At 51.1% G+C, this 20,194-nt stretch overlaps 1 protein-coding gene across 1 annotated transcript in view; it reads right to left on the bottom strand.

The window, feature by feature from the left end:
• TMEM178B (transmembrane protein 178B) overlaps nucleotides 1-20,194 on the bottom strand; it is a 323,697-nt gene that overhangs the window by 27,660 nt on the left and 275,843 nt on the right. The window contains exon 3 of the mRNA XM_024555054.3: nucleotides 8,212-8,349. Coding sequence (XP_024410822.1) covers nucleotides 8,212-8,349 — 138 coding nt within the window. The remainder of the gene's footprint in view (nucleotides 1-8,211; nucleotides 8,350-20,194) is intronic.

Raw genomic sequence — 20,194 nt, 5'->3', positions numbered from 1 at the left:
AGTGTGCCCAAGACTACCGAACTTTGACTCAGGCCTGATCTCACACCATTTTTAACACTTGGATGGTAGAAGTGACTCCCTTTGCACCTTCTCCACCCTTCTCCCTCCCGCCCTGCCCGGCCCTTGCCAGTGGGGACTGAGGAGGACCCCTCTGGGTTACAGATGTCAATGATTGCTTTTCAGGAAGCTTGTGTCTGCCCTGCCCATTAAATCCTCAGCCTACTTTTTGATCCCAGGTGGCGTTGCCCGGTGTCCTTTTATTTTCTCCTCCAGGTCCCAGGAACAGAGAAGAGGGGGACAGGGACTGCTGTGAGGACCTTAGATTAAGGGTCCACCATTTACTTAATCACATGACTCTACTAGTTTCGTTTCCCACCCCCCCCCCCCACCCTGCCTAGTTCATTATCTACGAAATGAGGGAGGTGATGACAAGCGTATGGGCTGCAGGGCTGATGAAAGAAATCAGGTTTGAAGAGCATTCACCGCTGATACAGCTGAGATGCTTGGTGAGCTCTGACCTTGTCCCTGTCTGCCTCCTCCACCTCCACATCCCTGCCTCCTGGAGGGATGTCAAGGTCAAGTGAGACCTTACCCTCTTTGGGGCCCTGTAAGCTAAAACATGTGACCTGGACCATAACTGACTCCCATCCACCCTTTCTGGGTGACCAGCACCTTCCTTCCCTAAGAATAGTAAGTTGAAGATGCCCTAGCTTCTTTTCTGCTGAAAAGACAGAATTCTTTTTATATTTTGCACTTCGAAGATGTCAGTCATTAAAAGGAAAACAGCTCATTTGTCACGCTAATGGATCTGAGTATCTGCGGCTCTCTAACATTGACAGACTCCAGAGCAGGAATGAGTTTTATTTTCTTTCATCCTCCATGGTCCCTCCTACTTAGCAAGTACCCAACAGCAGGTTGTTTATGTAATGAGCAACTGGCCGGTTCTGTTGGCTAACGAAAGCGGGGGAGGGCTCAGCTCTTTCACAGACATGTCTTGGACACCTTTGATCTGTTGATGGCTTCTGCAGATAGACAGGGTGAGTATTTTCCAAGTCCCAAATAAAGATGCAAGGCATGAGACGCGGTCTGACAACAAGGAAGTGTTTGCCACCGGGAGACTTCCAGAATGTCAGGGAGGCACAGCGGCTTTACACGGGCCCTCATTCTCCAATTATTTTATTCCTGGGGACAAACACAAGTCACCACCCACCTGTCCCAATAGCCCAGGTTCTGTTAGGATGACAAGTACGTCCACAAGAGCACAATTCCTTTACCACTCCAGGGGCAAGCTCCATACGCCCTGTAAGGCCTCCCCAGAAGCCATCTCCCATTGGCACCCCCTTCAAGGCCATCACCAGCCCCCCTGTGCAATGCAGACAAACAGTTCAGGCTTGCCAGGCTCCCTCTACCCTCACCCACAGGGGGCATCATGACAGCAAGGTGCAGGGATGTGCCCTGGGCCCAGTGGTGGCCTGACTGCGCTCTGGTGGAGGGGGGCTGCCTGGCCCTGCCCCCCACACCTCTGACCTGGGCCACTCTCCCAAGCCATCTCTCTGGTACACAGAAGTAGCTGGGGCCCTCCTTCCTGTGCACACACTCTGACTTGCCCGCTGGCGATGCCCTCTCAGCCCATCTTTCAGGCCCTGCGTCTGGTCCTCAGGCTCAGATCCCCACACGCATGGTGCCAGTAATGGGGGTGACAAGGGGCCTTTCAGGGCAGAGCCCCCTCCCTGCCCCCAGGACCAGAGAAAGGAAATTCCTCCTCACTCACACCTTCGTTCTTGTTCCCTCCGAGCAGCTTCCAAGCCCAGCAGGAGGGGTCTCTCCATTAGCTTCAGGGCCCAGGATTTTTCTTTGACTTATGACTAGTTTCAAGGGCCAGAAGCTTGCCTGACAAGTTCCCTTTCTCTGAAGCTTTCACACCTAGGATGTGTAAGAACATCCTAGACAAGCCACAGGGAGGGTAGCTTTTGAAGTCGCTTTAGAAACCACCCAAGTTTCCATGGCAATCAAGCTCTGTGGATTCCCCACCCCATTCTGGGTCCTTCTGTTTCCACTGAAAAGGCTGCTGGAGCAATGAGCTTTCTCTGCAACCACCCCAGTGACAGAGGCAGTCTCCAGCCACCCTGCCCTCTCTGCTCCTGCCTGCCTGTCCCCCACCCCCCAGTTGCTGCCATCATCTAGAAGCAAAGGACCCCAATTCAGTGTAGTGATGTCAGTACTTCTACCCTAGGAGGGACAGTCTTATTTCAGGACAGGAGGAGACCTCAGGCTGTCAGGGTCCCAGCGTGAGCCAGGACGACAGTCACTCGGTAATTCAGACACATCTGAGCATGTCTGTGTTGGTGGCTACAGGCTGGTCAGGAAGGCACCAGGGCATGGAGGAACCACTCATCCTGAGGGACACCCCAAGTCATCCACCCCACACTCAGCCCAGATAATGAACCAAAACCACACCTTACAATCCACAGTAACCCAACTCGGCTGTTCTTCCCTTTCAGGGCTGTGCCACCCACGGAAGGGGTTTGATTGTTCATTCCAGGCACTTCCCAAAAGATCCATCCACTGCCACAGACAATGTGTGAGCTCAGATTTTATCAACCCCGCTGTTTCCACTGGCATTCTCACCCAGTCTTCATGAAACACCCACACGGAAATAAAGGCCTTGACCCACACTTCGAGTTCTGAGTGACCTCTGACCTTCCCCGCCCCCTTCCCCAGACCCTGCCAGCTCTACAAAGAGGTGCGCTCCCTCATCCAGCAGGCGGTAAATGCAGCTCAGCCCTGCGAGCAGGTTGCGTGGGCAATGTTCAGGGAGTCAGCTTTTGACCAAAGGGAAGCAGAACCAGCTTTGTGTAATTATTCAGTCATCAAACAAGAGGGGTGATTTTAAGCACAACAGACGTGGCCTGAGACAGGGGGAAAGGGAGCTGCACACAGAATAAAGACCTGATTTCTCAAGATCCCTGGAGTTCCTATAGCAAAGGCAGCAGTGCCCCGGGATCAGGGAGTTTGGGCGTGGCCCGGTGCCAGAGGCGGACCGGTGGTTGTGTAGTGCGAGCCTGGCCTACAACACAATAAAACAATGCACACAGTGCTACACTATCCAATGATATAAGAGGTAATAGAACATCACATGAATAAGTGAATGAAGGAATGAATGAGTAGGTAATTTGCCAGAAAGACACTGTCTGTCCAAGCAATTTCCTCTTTCTCATCCCACAGCACGGTCTCTGTAGTGGTGGCATAGGGCTGCTCAAAGCAGAATGTCACTAGACGTGGCTATTTAAAGAAGCAGTATTTCAGTAGCTTAAAAAAAAAATAATACTTAAACGTTGATTGAGAACAGTGCCAGGCACTGTCCAAGGCCTTCTCATGTGTCAACTCTAAGTGGCAGCCCTGCTTCAGGTGGGCACCATTGTGACCTCCGGGCACAGACCAGAAGGTTGTAGCCACGTGTCAGAAGTGGTTCAGTAACTTTCCCAGGTCTCATGGCTAGTCCGGGCCCCTCTGGTCCTACCGGTTCTCTGTGATAAAACCATTATTCCCCCTTACAGGAGGATAACACTTCACGTGCAAGGACTTTACCACCCACTCCCACTAGATGGCAGGAAATTGGGGGTGGGCAAGCACTCCGAGAGACAAGGATTACTTCTTCCCAGAGAGCTCTCTTGGATGCCTTCCCCAGCCACCCTGCTTTCCATCTCCTCCCAGGGGCTGCTCGGTCTCAGCACTTCCCTCTGGGGATTCAATGACAAAGCCACCCCTGCTCAGAGAATATGCTTTCTTGAATGTTTGGACAGGCGGGTTACAGGGCATCTGCCATGGCCTTCATTGACCGGATCTGGGCGGACAGGGCCAAGGCTGCTGAGTGTTCTCTTCCCCAGGGCAAATCTATAATGGAGGCAGGTCCCATTGGGTGGCAAGGGTAGGACCCTTTGGGGTCCTTTCCAACTCAAAGGTGATGTAAACTCTCCTGCTGCCTGGGTTGCCAAAGGGACAGATCCTGGCCACTCATTCTACCTTAGGAAAGAGTGAATGTCATGTTCCAATCCTCCTGACACTGTGCCTCCTCTGCCTGATGTCTTTGTTTTGAATGCAATTATCAAATGCTAATACATATTCAAATACATTCCTTCCAAAGGGCAAGACATGCTCCAGGGTGTGAAGCACTTTCTGGAGCTCTGCTTTGGATTTTGAGAGAAAGGTTATGAGATGAACAGTCAAGCGAAGATTTGTGATGGCCTAGCGAGGTCTCCTGGGAAACTACAGATCAGTTAGCAGGGTAAGCAGATCCGTGTTACGCCCTTGACTGGCCGTGGAAGAGCATGGACACTTCCCTGCCTGCTAAGAGGGACTTCACTTCGGGAATACCTACCCCAGTAACAGCCACCACTTACTGAGGGTTTCGTATGAGCTTTGCATCTTGGTAAGTCATTGGCTTACTGACTTTTCTCCCCCTCCCCAGATTACCTAATTTATACACGTGGTTTCTCCTCTCTCACCCAGGAGGCATGCAGTTCCAGGCGCAGTGCCTCCCGGACTTACAGAACCACCATCCCAGCCATGTTTCCAAGTCGTGAAGAACGACAGCGGAGAGGCTGATGGGAACCTGGATGTTGTTCTACTTCATCGGAGCCTCTGAAATGACTTTACTGCCTTAAAGAAATAGTCCTCCAGGCAGGACCCCTATGTCTTACACTTTCCATTTTTAGCTTCTACATCTTCAGAATTGCTAGGCCTTTATCAAGGTCTTTGTCTATCAAAGATGGGTGTCCGGGGTTCATCCCACCGATGAACTGCTCCCTGGTGAGCTGGGGAGGGCATTTGGCATCAGTGGTTTGCAAATCACTGCAATCACTCAAACTTGATAGCTTGGGGCATTCTCTCCATTCCTCCTGACTGACTGGGAAGGTAGAAAAGGTTACACTGACCACAGGTGGTAGAAAAAGGACCTTTAATGATTTCCTTTTCCCATTACCATCCATGCCCTCAATTATGGCCGCCAGATGCCCCTCTGTGCTTTGAGAAGTGAGGGACAGAAGGGGAATGGAAAGAGATTCCGGGAACACTGGCATTGGCTCAGTGGCACGGAACTGGAGCCATGCTGTGTGGGAGATGTGTGTGAGACACGGGGGTTGTGGTTGTCTGCAACAAGGGGTGCTGAAAGCAGAGGCAGCGGGCCGGTGTCACGGGCTGGGCTCGGGCTCCCGGGATGCCCCTCACCAGCTGGGTGACCTGGGACAGCTGACATGACAACGGCTATCTGGAAGCACAAGGAGGCCGAGCTGGATGGTCTCTGGGTCCCTTCCATTTCTAACATCCCTACTTCCAGAGAGAACCAGGGACGCGTTGTATCAGAAGCACACAGACCGCAGGCCTGTTCAAACCAAGTTGAAAAGAGAATAAGGAACTCACAGAACAGTGAGAACTAAATGTACGTCGTTTATAAGCCTCCCAGCCTGTGGCATTTTGCTACAGCAGCCCAAGTGGACTGAGTCAGCTTCAGAAGAAGAGAAAGGAATTTGGGCTTTTAAAAAAAGTCATGCTAACGGCTCTGTGAAGGGCTGATTGCTGGGTGGCAGCAAGGAGGCTCCAGCCTAGACAGGAGCTGCTGGGGGCTCAGTCCCGTGGGGGCAGTGGCAGAGATGGTGAAGTCTTCTAAGAATATGGAGGGTGGGGAGGGGCATGGGCTGGAGGTTCACGGTCACCTGGTAGATCCGTGTGCACGAGGCGTCTCTGAGGCTCACCCAGCGAGGGCACTACGAGTAATCGTAGCCGTCACATGCTCCCTCGGCAGGCTGTCTCCCCCGTGTCATCCTATTCCTGCGCTTCTGAATACCACTGATGATTCATCCAGACACTTGTCTCTGGCAGTTGCTGGCACCCGAGTGGTGCCGTGCCAGTTTGGGCTCGATCCTCCCCTGGAAGCCCTGCCAAAGGGAAAACTGGATCCCACCCACCACCCCCAGCCTCCTGGCTCGACAAGGCTGCCCTACTTAATTGCCTCCTCTGGGTTGAGTGTTAATTAAACAATTTGTTGCTAGTTATTTCACAGAGTGCAGGGGGACCCTCTCTAGCCGAGGGAAATAGTTAAATCTGGAGCAGAGAAGTGCCCGGTGTGGTCCATCTTCCTTTGTATCTGGACAGGCTGTGAATAGAGTTCTTCCATTTTCTTTTGGGCCCTAGTGGTCTCATCCAAAGTCGGCTTCCGTTCCGTCTTCAGATCCTTGACTCCAAATTTATCTTTGCCACACTCGCCGACCGCTCCTTTTTCACCTGCTCCCCAGCACTGGCCACCTCCCACGCACCGCTGTGGTTGGTCCCCACCAGCTGTTCTCACCTGTCACTCTTCTAACCCTCTAGGCACCTGTCTGTGCTCTGTGACAGACGCCCAAAATCCACTCTGGGAGCAGGCGTAGGCCACGGCCCATTTTGTCACACTTTGTCATCAAGGTCTGTAGTTTGAGAGATGGGTCACTTTGCTGTGTCCGTGAGGTGGTTGTCACAGCTAGCTGACTCTCCAAGTTCTTCAACAGGTCAACCTAGAAGTTTCGCTCTTGGGGGGCAGGGACTGCTCGGGTTTTGGGAGGGGTTGGGGCTGAAGTGTCTCCTTCTGACACACGTTGTCTACCGGTCAAGGCATCATTTCTGGGTTGATCCCCAGCCTCGCAGTGTAGCTCCCTCTGCTGGGCAGGTATGGAGCACGCACGGCTCCTCTCCCTGAGTGGGGTCCGTCCTGGCTCTGGGCACCTGAACTACCCTGGCTGCCAGTAAGGACGCTAAGATTCTGTCTCTGGAAGCTGACTTCAGCAGCCCAGGAGGACGCGGTCAGAGTCCACAGCTCCTGGAGTCTTAGCACCTGGGCAGATGGGAGCCCTGTGCCTGGCCTGGAGGGAGGGGGTGCAGGGTGTGTGTGCAGGGAGCTGGGAGGGGCAGGAGATGAAAGAGTGTCAGCTCCAAGAGCTCCCGTCCTGGATTCCTGCTCAGCCTGAGGCCTGTTTACTCAGCTTTTCTCAGGTTCCTGGGAGACCTCACCAGAGCCTTAGAAAAGCCCCGTGTTCCTGGAGCCTGTCTTTGTAAAACCAAGAGCCTTAGCGAGACCACTCACTACAAACAGAGCCCCCCACTTTTCTTGTTACATTTCCAGGGCCACACAAAATATCCACTGGAAGTGGAAGCCAAAAGGATCCAGCTGCTACTAAAACCACGTTCGGATGTAGGGTTTACCCCTTGTTTCACTGGGGTGGACACCGAGGATCGGCAAAGGTCAGCAGGCTGGTTTTGTGAGAGCTGCCAGGGAGCCCCCCAGGCCCTCCCACCACCCACCCCTGCCAGCCACTGTGGGACCCAACAGGGCAGCCCTGGGACCGGTCTTGCCATTCTCCTCCTCTCTCAAGTCCATGCTCACCAGCCCCCAGAGGCCTGTGAACACCTGCAGGGACAGCTACCTCCTTTCCCCAGCTGGCCTGCTCCTTAGCTCCCTCCTCTGCTCAGAAACCCAGAGCCAGGCAGCTTGCAACAGGGACCTGGGCTGGGCAGACGCGCGTGGTCAGTGGGACTTAGAAACATCCCCCCATTGGAGCCCGATTCCCCCCTACCCCGCTCTGCGCATTCACCAATCCACTCCTCTCTGAGGAGCCAGCTGTGATGGACACGCCCCATGGTTAGCTCTGCTTGGACCTGAGACTCACAGCGGGAGACCAAAAAAGCACATTTTAGCTCTGCATGGAGAAGAGAGGCACACGTATGTAGATTGTTGACTAACATTCGTGTCCCATGGACAGGAAGCTGTTCCTGCATAGCCGTATGTCCTCCGCACCGACAATCCCTTGGTAAGGACTGCATTGGTCCTATGGCCGTGGCAGTAACAGAGAGCAACCAGACAGCACCTGCTTCCAACCCTGACATCTAGTATGTGTATAAAATGCCAGGGTCTAACCTCCGTCAATGCCATAGCCGCACAGTCTCTCCCACACCAGGCAGTCAGACCCCTGAGGGTAAGGACCACACCTTACTCATCTCCTTAGCCTCTGCATCTGCAGCAGCTAGTGCAGTGGCAAGCAGTTAAAAAGAATTCAAAAATATTCTGGATGAGTGAATGAATGAGTGAACGGGTAGAGCCCACACGAGTCATAGCTTTCATCTGCCCTGCTCCCAGCCATTCTACCAGAATCCCATCCCCAGGAGCCCCCCAGGCCCACGCCTTACCTCCCATGAGGAAGAGCAGCCCCGCCACGTACTGCATAAGGCCTCGGTCCCAGCAGCAGCCCAGCACGCCGATGATCCAGCCGAAGAGGATGATGGCCACCGCCATGCCCATGAAGCCGGCCGTCATTCTGCGTAGGTCTGTGGAGAAGCAAGAGGGCAAGGGTTAGCATCAGAGCCTGGCCTTAGGGTCAGGGTGCACCCCAACCCCAGGTAGAGGGGGCGAGGTGGGGCACTGCAGGGGGCAGGACGGAGTAAGCCCTTTCAGACGGGTTGGCGCAGAGATTCCTTTGTGAACCAGAACCCCCACGGTGACTGCATCATCACGTACAAAGCATGGCGGGACAGCTTGGTACATAATTAGGGAGAGACCGCCATAATAGTTGTCGTTTCTTGTATGCTTCCTTTGTGCCTGGCACAGTGCTGGCCTTCCAGCATCTGTATTAACCTTCTGAGCCAGGTATTGTTCTATCCCTATTTGAAGATGGAGTAACTTGCTTCACACCATACCCCTCATGAGTGGTAGGTCAGGGCATCCTGCCCAGATCTGTCTGCCCAACCTCAGCCCCATTCACCTCTCAGCTGAGTGGGGGCTGGGCAGTCGGGCTGCACATGCCGAGAGTTCCCTCCCTTCCCTCTGGGGCTTGCTGGTCTCTCTAGGAGGAGGCTGAAGGTGGCAGCCTCCAGCTCCTTTTCCTCCAAGCCAGCTCCCAGGGCTCCCTTCCCTTGCATGGGGGTGCTACAGGATAGAGATCCTCACTCCCTGCTCTCAGACTTAGCCCGAAGCAGACCCTCTCAGCCCCCCACATGCCAGGCCATCCCAGTTCAGCTTTCTGGGTCAGGCCCTTGCCCGCTCCAGGCCTCACTGGCCGCACTGGCCAAGGCCTGGTGTGGGTGTTAGCACGAGAAGGGCTGTCTAGAAAGGGGAGATTTTCAGTGGCAAGAGGAGGACAGAGCTGCTGTCCCATCTCAGTGAGCCTCACACACTAACACCTGCGGATGGCTCAGTCTTTGCTACAGATGCTTCGTCCACCCCCCACTGTAGTCAAGGGCAACAGGATGGTGGGAATGGGAAAGGAGAAGCTGGGTGTTTTCACTGGGAAGGAGGTTGAGGAACTTCTCTCCTATGCCCCTGTGCGACCACGGTTTCCCTCTTACAGCAGGAAGTGTTTCTAGAGAAGTCTTGGCCCCTGCATCAGCACTAGAGACATACAACCCTATGGAAGCCATAGAGCCCCGCCCTGCTGCACTTGGCCTTGCTCCTTAGAAGGCCTGATTAGTCCCTGGGCTCTGCAGATCCGTGGAGCAAAGGTACTGTCTAGTGGATAATGTGTCACGTAAGGTGTGCCCACTTGGCCTAGGCACCCTGGGGGAATGCACCGCTGGGCAGGAAAAGGGAAACTCAAGTCGGAAAAAGAGGGAAGGCTCTTGTTATCGGAGGACAGGACAGTGCTTGTACTTAGAAGGAAAAGAGGAGAAAGCAGGAAGGGCAACGGGGAGAGGATAATTCCTCTTCTAAAAGTTCCATCACCGTTAATAGTCATTCTGTGGCCCTGGCCAGAGAGGGGCTGTGGCCTCTCAGAGATAAGTGCTCTTCGCTGTCTCCCAAATGGCTGTGTCAACAGAAGTGGAGGGTCGTGCTAAATTGTTGATCTGGAAAGAAGGATGAAAACCAGAGGTCAGGCCTGAGTATTTTCACTGACCCTGGAAGAGACTCACCCTCGCCCTGTGAACCTGATTTTGCCAGCGCTGTTAACTTTAACCCAGAACCCAGGTGGTAACACTCAGCAGCTCCAGCAACAACCTGAAGGTAGATGTGACGAAAAACAGTCCTATCTTACAGATAAGAAAGGCAAAGAGCCAACCAAGTTAGACAATCACAGTCTCAAACCAGGGAAAGGAGAGTGAGTCCAGCTGAGCTGTGTGGGAAAATGAAATTCATAATGTAACTGACGACCTACTGGGTAATCCTGACAGATGAGCAAATCTATCTAGCATCTCTTCCTCCCAAGCTCAGAGCTTTTTCTTTAAGATAAAAATGTATAAGGATGGAAACAAAATAGGAAAGGAGACGATGACAGCAACACAAAAGCTGACGGACAGTGTAGCTGATTTAGGGGATTCAGAGACTAACCTAAAAAGCCCCAGCCAGGAAGCTGAAACCAACCTGCTGGATCCCCAGGAGGCTCAGAACTGGCCCCAACAGGTTCCTTTGGATCAGGTACACAGAGGGGAGGGACAGAAAACCAGGATTTGGTGGAGGTTGTTTGAGATGGAACTAGACCCTGAGATCCTCTGCCCCGACCCCATTCCCCATGCCCAAGGGAAGAGTGTGAGTACTCAGGTCTGGAAGGTCCACAAGTTCAGGGCTGGCCACCAGCATAGCTGAGGGTCACTGCCCACAGGGCAGTTCTGTGGCTATGCCCATACAGGATGTTGAATGCTTTCTCCTGAGACCCAGCCCTCCTTACTGGGCTCCCGGAAGCTGACTGCCCAGCCTTTGCCCTGCAGCCCAGAGGCTGGGAGAGGCCTTTTAATGTTTTTAATTCCAGGGCAAGAGGACGGACCTGCACACACCACCCTCAGGGCCGCCCCAGGAGAAGCCCCTGGGCCACTGTCCAGTGAAGCCCACCCACCACCCACTCATGCTTCCAGGCAGCTCTTTAGCAGCCCAGCCAGACAACCCAGCATCACCAGCTTTCTGAGAAAAGCCTATAACCTGGGAGAAAAAGAACTTGAGGAAACATGATGCAGGGAGAAGAAACAATAATCTAAAAACATTGCTGATGTTCCCAGAGAGACAGGAGAAGTTTGCCTCCACGAAATAAGAGCAGGATACTATTGAAAAGAACTACCTAGAGAACAAAACTCACTCCTTAAAATAACAGAATCAAAATCACTGAAATTCATATTACAAACTCATTTCCAGTTTAGGGATTAACAGTCCTATCCTGTTTCCCCCAAAAAAGACATAAAGGGGGCTCGCAAACCACACGCAGTATAACAAGATAAACATAATTAGTGAGGAAACAAAGGAAAGAGAAAGTAAGAAAAAGAAAAGAAACTCGAAGCCAGCTATACACTCGCACACACAATGGAGTCCACAAGGTCCTCAGAAAGGTAAGTCTAGGGGCCATAGACAGCATTTTCATTGTCTTACACTCCGTAATGCTTCTTGTTTGCACGTGGGTGAACGCCAGGGGCCGCTCGCTCTGCCTCTGGGGGGGATGTCCTGTGGGCAGCCGGCCCCACTGCTGCCCACAGGGGCCACCTTGTGTCCATGTCATCTCTTCAGAAGGAAAAAACTGCCATCTCTCCTCTTTCTGGCAGCTCACTGCGCCCACTGCAGTACTTTGCCTCCAGGAACTTACATCACTTATATTTCTTTTCCTGCCTTTTTAGAAGGTAAAAAAGAAAAGAAAACCTAAAACCTATCTGAAGCCCTGGAGAAAATATTATGCAGGGTCGGCCTCAGAATCGTCCCCTTGGAAAAGCTCCCAAATAAAGAGGTGAACTCTGCAGGCCAAGGCTGAGATAAAGAAAAGCCTCATGAATCGTGTTGGGCAGGGGTCCATTATCTGCCATCCGTCCGTGACCCTAACGCTTAACATGCTAATTTTTGAAATAAGAAAGGTGCATTCTAGACTTTTTAGCAAAAGAATGCAGTTCCACGTGATGGAAAGGGCTGGGGCAAGACAGGGGTTGATAATGAGGGAGGGTGGACAAGGAAAACCATTGAATAGAAGCAGAAAAAGCCCTTCCCCCACATGCAAAACTTGATTTTGAAGTTTACACGCCTATTAACATTTCAATAGAAAGGTATTGCTTGCAACTCTACACAGAAAGCCAGGATATATGCGTTTAAATAAACATCACTCGGAGAAGAAAGATGTATATGTGCTCTGAATATCTTTCTACTTGCTCTTTCAAGACCTTGCACAAAAAAATCATGATGATTGGAATTAAAAACAAAAGCGAAACAGAAATGATGGGGGTCAGTATGGGTCAGACCTTGTGACAGTGAAGACTGAAGACAGGGAAGGAGGACACTGTTTCAATGGCCCCAGCGTCAAGAGTGTGGGTGACGAGCTAGGTCGTGGTCACCCTCCCCTGCTGGCCACATGCACGCCTCTGGGTGAGACTAGTTCGCAGGAAGCTCTCCCTTCTGCGTGCGTGATGTGAGCAGGTGGCCAGTTGAAGTGTGTAAGCTGCTCAGGGAGCTAGCCATTCGCCCCTGGAATTAGTCAGTCCCTTGGGGTGACCTTCTGCACAGCCACCACCTCTGAAGGAAGTGGGAGTGTGGATCCTGCGTAACCACACTGAGATTCACCAGATGGGGTAGAAGCACAGATCGCTGGAACCAGGCTGCCCTGGTTCAAATCCATGGCTGTGTGAACTTGGACAAGTTAGTCCAGTTGCCATACTTGTAAATGGAGGCTATGACAGTACTTACCTCAAAAGGGATTTTATAGTATGAGGATTAAATAAGTTAATACATATAAACTGCTTAAAATAGCACCTGGCATGAAGCTTGAGCTATGTGAGTATAAACAGAAATGGAAGTCATTTAAGTTGGTTCTCTTTTTTCATGTACCACATCCTTTGCATTTGGTGCACACGAGCATATAGGAGCTGAGTAACATGTTGGGGTTTGCCCCTAATTAAGGCTTTGGTGCCTGGAGGGAGCAGGCTTCTGCAATCTGTTCATTTGCCTCTCAGGTACCTGCAGACGCCAAGGTGAAGGCTGTAGTATTCTATTCATTAACACTGAGGTGCATCCACCGCAAAGTACTGATGCGTGTTACCCTCCGAGGACCAAAACAGCTGGAGGCTGCAGCAGCTAATAGCAGAGGTGCCGGTGGCCATCGAGGCTATTCAAACCCTGGGCTCGCCAGTGAGAAGTGCACGGAGCTGGGAGGAAGGGACGTGGGCAAGATTGCGACTCTAGTGGGAGGGCTTCAGTGAGCTGGCTGGTTACAACTGAAACAGGGAAGTAGCTAACAGGAGGTTTTGGCTGTAGCTTTCTTCTAGAGTGTAAGTTGGCTCGGCATTGCAATGCAAGTTATGTTTAAGGAAGTATTTTCATGTGAAAACAAGTCATTCTTATGTTTCCATGAGACAGTGCCTGACTTGGGGCTCTGATCCCAAAAAGGTCCTTTCCTCTATCTTTCTCCAAGCCCTGCCCCCAGCCCAGGCTCTCATCATGACAGACTGCACTTCTTTGAAAGACTGGCTCTTCCCCCATCTCTGCTCGACGGCACAGTGCTCTCTGTCAACATGGCTGCCCACACGCTCCACCCGGCAAGCTTCTCGGCCTCCTCAAAGATTTCCCCAACAAGTCTAGTGCGTCTTATAGTCTGAAAAATACGGTAAACGTCTGGGAGGCTGTCGGCCCATGAGCATACGCCTGCATCTGGGGGCTCCTGTGGCACTTGGGCGATGCCACTCCTCAGCACTTGCCACACGCCTTATTGCAATCACTAATGTCTCCCTCCCTCCAATAAATGTGAGCTGGCTCAGGGCCGTGGTCATGTCTGCTTTGTTCTGCTTCCATGTTAATGACGTGAGCAGGTGTTTGCTAAGTAAGGTCACCATCCCACGCTGTGACGGTGACTAAGACCACGTGCGCCGTGGAGTAACGCAGGCTGAGAATGTACCTACGCAGTTCAACCCACTTCCGGGGCCCAAATGTCACAGTGACTTGAAGACAATTTCCCTGTCCTCCAAATTAAAGACAGTGTGAAAGCCAGCATGAATTGTCATTTAGAAATTTGACAAGGTTTTTACCATACACAAAGCATCAAAAAAGGTCTGGATTCCAGACCACGTGGGCCATGTGATGTGGGGGCTCCCTACCAGGAAGTTTCGTGAGCACACGGGACACCCCACCAATGTTTTTGCAGACCCCACAGATGTTTTTGCGCCGCCCCTCGGGCGGGAAGAGATCACGGGTGAAGGTCGCTGCGGTGACAATAAAGAAGGATTTCTGAGTCAGAAGATGGGCTGGATGCTTCCCCCTCCTCAGGCTCACCTCCAGATCAGAGAGCCGCCATAAATAGGGACATTATGGGGTGCAGCCGTGTACAAATCACATCCATTGTCAAAACAATGGGAGGCAAATTGCACAATTTCTACTCGCCTGATGAAAAGCGAGGTCAGCCGCGAAAGCAAGAGCCTGAAGACAGGAAAGGAGAAGAGGAGAAAGAACCTGGAACTGAGAGGCAGAGCCCCCCAAGCCAAACGTCACAAGAATGACTCCCCTGTCCCTGCAGCCACACTGCCAAGCCGACAGCAGAAGCTACAGACGATGAGGATGAGATGAAAGCTGTGGCTCAGCCAGCCGGGCCCAGCTGGGTCGGCCAAGCTCGGCTCTGGGTCTCAGTCACGGGGGACTCCTGCAATGAGGGATGCTAGACCAGCACCATGCCCTGTTCCACCCCAGAGAGGCTCCCACAGCTTCTCCTCTGTATCATGTGTCTCTGGCAGCCGCTCTGAGCACAGAGTCTAGAAATTTGGGTGGCGGGGCACAAATGTACCCCCAGAGAGTCCCCACAAAGCAATCAGAAGGTGCAAGCTTTAAAACCCTGAACTCCTTAGAGGGTGCTGTGCTTTCCAGAAAGAAAATGCCACAGGTGTCCGAGAGGTGGTTGAGGGCAGAGAATTGGAAAAGCCGGGAGAAGGGGAAGGTAAAGAGGAATGAACATTTATTGTGCATTTACTACGTGTAGGCCTTGGGTTGGATAATCATGTAGAACATGTCCTCTGAGCCTCCCAGTGGCTCTGTAAGGGAGATGCAGTTTTTCTCACTTTGCAGACTTAGAAATCGAGACAAGGGAGCTTCAGCTGACTGAGGTCACACAGCCAGTGAGAGGCGGGTCTCGGGGAGCGGTCGGCCTGCCTAGGCCCGGTCCGTTCCTATCTCCCTTTCAGGTCCATGCCACTTCAAACCCCAGGGGAGAATTTAACATGCAGCGAGATGGAAGGGAATATTATTTGGCCATATAAAATTACTCTTTGGAAGAATGTCAACGACAGTGAGAAGTTTATAATAGAAAACAGAATGAGAAAGAAGGCGCGTGACCCCTGCACTGCAGGGGCACAGAGATGCACGCACACATGTATGTACCTAGGCCACATGGGGAAGCAAGGGAATACTACGTGTTGACAGGGAGCCTTTCCAGGCAACGCAAAATTTGGAAGCAAAGAAGCACTTGCGATATGTAGCTAAGTTCTCTTAGAAATTAAGTGGGGGCGGTGGGGGTGGGGGGAGGCAGTAGAATTGCAGGAATTAGAGACTGAATGTGAGAGAGAAGGGACAGAGATAAATCATCGATGACTCCCAGGTTTCTGGCTTGGAAGATGAGAAAAATGGTACAGGCACAGAACAAAAGGAGAGGCATAGAGCATTGCTTCTCTGTGTGGATTTATTTTTATTTCTATTCCTCTTTTGGAGAGGGGATAGGAGGAAGGACAAGAAGGAAAGGTCTTGGACAAGAAGAGAGGATGTTAAGTTGGGTTTGTTAAGTGCCAAAGAGACACCTAATTGGAGATGCCCACGTGGCCCTGGCTGTACAGGTATAGTGCATGGGAAAGAGGTTAGTGTTTGAGATACTGATATGAGACTCATGTCATTAAAGCCGTAGGGTTGGACACCTGCTCTCTGAAGCTAGGGGTATAAAAAGGAGAAGGCAAGGTGGCCAAGGACAGAATTTGAACACCAGTATTTAAGGCCTGAGAAGAGGGAGAGAAGAAGGAGAGTGGATGAATGAAAAGGATAGGGCAAAATCCAGCCTAGGGGACATCAGGGAAGTGAAACAGAGCAAGGGTTTCAGTGATGGCCGATGCTGCTGAGATGAAAGAAGACATAATGTCATAAACCACTCAGCAAAGACGTGCTGAGCACCAGCTGTGTGCCAGGCATTGGGCTAGCAACGGCGGTTCACAGAACTGGCCTGGTCTCTCCCCACACTGAGTTGTGACCCTGAAGAGGCTCTGTTACGGGAACTCGATCTCCTCCAGGGAGTAGGAATGAACTGGAGGTAAGAAGTAAAAGTCAATTCAAATACTATGCTTTCAAGTGGACTGATTGTTGAGAAGAAGAGGAAAATGGGGTCACAGGGTGAAACAGAGGAAGGAGGGCTTTTCTTTTTTTTTTTAAGTATGTAAAACCGGAGCCTCTTTCTACACAGAAGAGAAAGAATTAGCTGAGAGGATGACCCTGAAGATACCAGAGGCAGTACCATTTCACACACATCCTCTGAATTTTATTCAAACCCAAAGGTCAGACCCACACACAGACTCAGGGACGTCCCTGATTCCACTTGACCAATGTCCTTTCTGAAACCTCTCGAGTGCTCCTACGCAGAACGACCCATCTGCAGGACGTGCCCACCGTGGGCATACCTGTGGACCACTCCTCTCGCTCAGGGCATACCTTCATTCACTGCCTCGTCCCTCCGATCATCAGTTGCCCAGCTCCATTTCTCAGCCAGGTGCTGTTCTACAAAGATGAGTCAGACCCCAGCCCTTCCCTCAGGAAGGTCGCACGGCCGTACAGCCACATCTCACCTGGTCATTCCCTCGCTTGGGGACCCAAGGTGGCATTATCTCTTCTTTGTGTCTCTCTCAGCACCTAACACATAGCAGGGGCTCTAAATCTCCACAGAAGGAAGGAAGGAAGGACTCTACTCCGTTCAGTAGATACACGGTGCCTCTCCGGGAAGATCAGTTAGCGAGGGACAAAGGAGCCGACGTTTATTGGTCACCTAGGTGCCAGGCAGTTGACAGTGCACAGCTCACTCAGCCAGTCGTGAGAAAGCCTTTCCTGTTGCTTTAATGGCTTCACCTTCACGTTTGCAAATGTGTTCCACTTTGTACGGTTTGTGTTCCATGCTTGAAGGGTCTCAGGTGACGGGAAACGTTTATGCTTCATGGGTCGCCAGTCACTTGGATTTTGCCAGTGTTTGGCTCTTGGGTCTTTGGTCCAGTAAATGCTTATTACGAACTTCGGGTCAGGTTCCGTAAGAGACAAGCACCCCACCCGGGTGGCCCCCCGCCGTGCCCCTCTCCCCCTCTGCCCTCGAGTTGTCGTGGTTCTGTGGCAGCGCTGCGGTCGCAGTGAGGTTCTCGTGACTGAGGCCAGGGTCAAGGGCCCATGTGTGAAAACCCACAACAAAGTAGGAAATGTTGGGCAAAAACTTCACTTTTCAGTTCTTCCAAAGGAACTGGTGTGTTTGATTTTCCTTCGAGTTAGGAGGGGAAACAGGGCATGGCTTTCTTTAAAGTGTGATGGATAAGATATCGAAGGCACCACATTCATTTGTGGGTGCCCCGCCTTTTCTACCCCCCAGTGACTTCTAACGGCCCAGGAGCTACGCTGTTTATCGGACACCCGCTCATCAGTCTTCACACTTCCCATGCCCCTCCCCCCACCAGCAGCACAGGGCAGCCCTCACTCTCAGGGTTCATTTCTGCAAGCTGGGGACACCGTCCTTGTCACTGGAGAAAGGAAAGAGCTAGAGCCTCCAGTGCTTGCAGGACTGACATGCAGGAATGTGGGGGTGGGGGGACCTCTGTGCACCCTGGGCTGGACCTCATGGGTCTGTGAGAAGAATGGACTCTCCTGGCCAAGTCACCTCGATGGTCTTGATGATGTTAAAAATGAGGAGCACACTGACCTGCCTGCTCAGAGGCCTCAACACCAGAGGACACGGGACGAGAAGACTGAAGGTTTTGGAACTGGAAGAAGATGAAACTTGGCTCCTTCTGGCTCCAGGAGCTTATGACACCCCAAAGAATTTAAAGAGAGCATTCTCTATTGAAAGGTGAGAATTTAAATTTATTTTATCACATTACATTGTGCTTTGGCTGCTTTAACGTGTATTTGCAACCTACTTCAATCAGAACTAAATTCCCACTAATCTGATGTCTACGAACTCTACATCAGCAATGCAGGCCGTTCTCCTAGGCTCCTGGCCCATGTGCCTCATGACTTTCTGAAAGTGTCAGCGCGGCTTAGGCCTCCAATTGTGAACCTCTAAAACCCAATTTCTCATCTTCACTCTCTAAATGCCAACAGCATCAGCATCCAATGTGACCATCTGTCCCCAATATTCAGTGGTATTGGGAATCCCCCTCCTTCCTTGCCCCTTCACGTATGACTAGCTGCCCAGTTCACCAGATTTTGCCTCCATGATCATTAATGCAGGTACCCCTTCTTCTCCAACCCCACTGCCTCACCTGGCCTCAGCCTGCCTCACCTCACCGCAGAGAGTTGATGAGCCTGAGCTTCGGTATTAGAGTTAACACCTACTCTGCAACTCTCTGGCCACATGACTTCAGCAAACCTCAATTTCCCCATCTCTCAGCAGAGGTGATAAAATGAGAGGCTTCAGAAAGAGCCCAGTTCTGAAGCTAGCACAGTTCTGTTCCTGCTGGCTGACCAGAGGTCCTCAGGGTCCTTCCTTCAGGATTTCACCACTCCAGCCCATCCCATGCTCTGCCACCACATGAACTCTTTAAAACAAAACTCTCTCTCACCTCCGTGCTCAACTCCTGGAATGGCTCCCCACTTTCTGTCAGAGGAAAGACCACTCGAAAACCCGGTTTCTGGCCCTTAATGTCTGACCCTCGTTACCAGCACCATCTCTCTTATCTCCTCCCTCTTTCTTGGTGTCTGTGCTGTGGCCACCTGAGTGGCTCCCCTTCTCCGAGCGTGCTCTCGGCGGCTGTGACTGCAGCTGGCAATGGACAGCGGCACCTGCTCCACTTCTGTGCCTCCAGCTCCTCCCCATCCAGCTCTGATCCGCTCTTCACCCACCCTCACCCAGAAAGTCTTCCTAGTACCCGGGCGGAAGATTTGCTAGCCTTCTTATGACACATCCATAGCCAATTTAACATGATTTGTGGCAAAACCCAAAATAAATAATAACATGTACATATAATTTACCCAACTTTTAGCACTCTGCATGGATCATTCAACTGTCAAAGCTGAATAATAATGTTTATATTAAGGAGATGTTGTTACTAAGTATAGACATATAAATTTACAGTAGCTTAGTACGTTTTTGAGTGTGTGGGGACAGATAGTAATAAAAGGTAGGCATTAGCTCTCTATATTGAAGTGATTATATTTCTATATAGTAAATTAGTTTCAGAAATAAAAGTCATTTGCAAATACTCTCTAGTGAAGTATTAATTTCCAAATGTTATAAGCTGACCACACATATCTTTCTACGTAAGAAATGTATTACAGACATTAAAAATCCCACTGTGAAAACTGAAAACCACCTAAACTATTCCAATAATTGGGAAATAATTAAGTAAATTATGATATACTCACATTATGGGCTGTTATGCAGCCATAAAAATGTTTTTGAAGGAATTAAATGATGTCGAAACAGCAAGCTTTAAAATTGTATATTCTGTGTGCTCCTGGATATGTAATAATAATTATTATGATAAACACTAATGGTAATAATAAGCAAGAAAAAAGACCAAAAGAAACCATACCAAAAGGTTAATTGTGGGGGAAGAGGATTATGGGTGATTTTTATGTTCTTCTTTATCCTTTTCTGTGGTTTCCAAATTCTCAACAATAAGCATGTGTTGCTTTTACAATCAAAGAGAAAAATACTCAAAGCATGATTTAAAAACAAACACAGGAACAAACAATGTCATTGAGCTTAGGTGAGGCGCACAGGGACAGAGGAAGTTCAAGCAGCTCCTTCCAGCATCCCCCACCCAGAAGCTGTCCCTCTGCAGGGGGTGGCAGTTGGCTCCCACGGCCCAATCACAAAGCAGCCTTCCTCATCAACAGCCTCCGAACCAAATATGCGAGCAGCTGCGTGCTAAACACCTCACCGGCTTCACTTCTAGGCGAGATGACCCGGGAATGCAGGCAACGGGAACCAAAGTCTTGCAGAAGAACAGAGTGCTTTTTCTTTTCCCTGTATTATCTCTGCTCCTGCTTGACCATGCACACTGG

Source organism: Desmodus rotundus, chromosome 6 (genome assembly GCF_022682495.2).
Source record: "Desmodus rotundus isolate HL8 chromosome 6, HLdesRot8A.1, whole genome shotgun sequence".
Lineage (NCBI taxonomy): Eukaryota > Metazoa > Chordata > Mammalia > Chiroptera > Phyllostomidae > Desmodus > Desmodus rotundus.
Note: the sequence above shows the minus strand (reverse complement) of the source record. Positions and strands in the feature narration are given on the sequence as shown.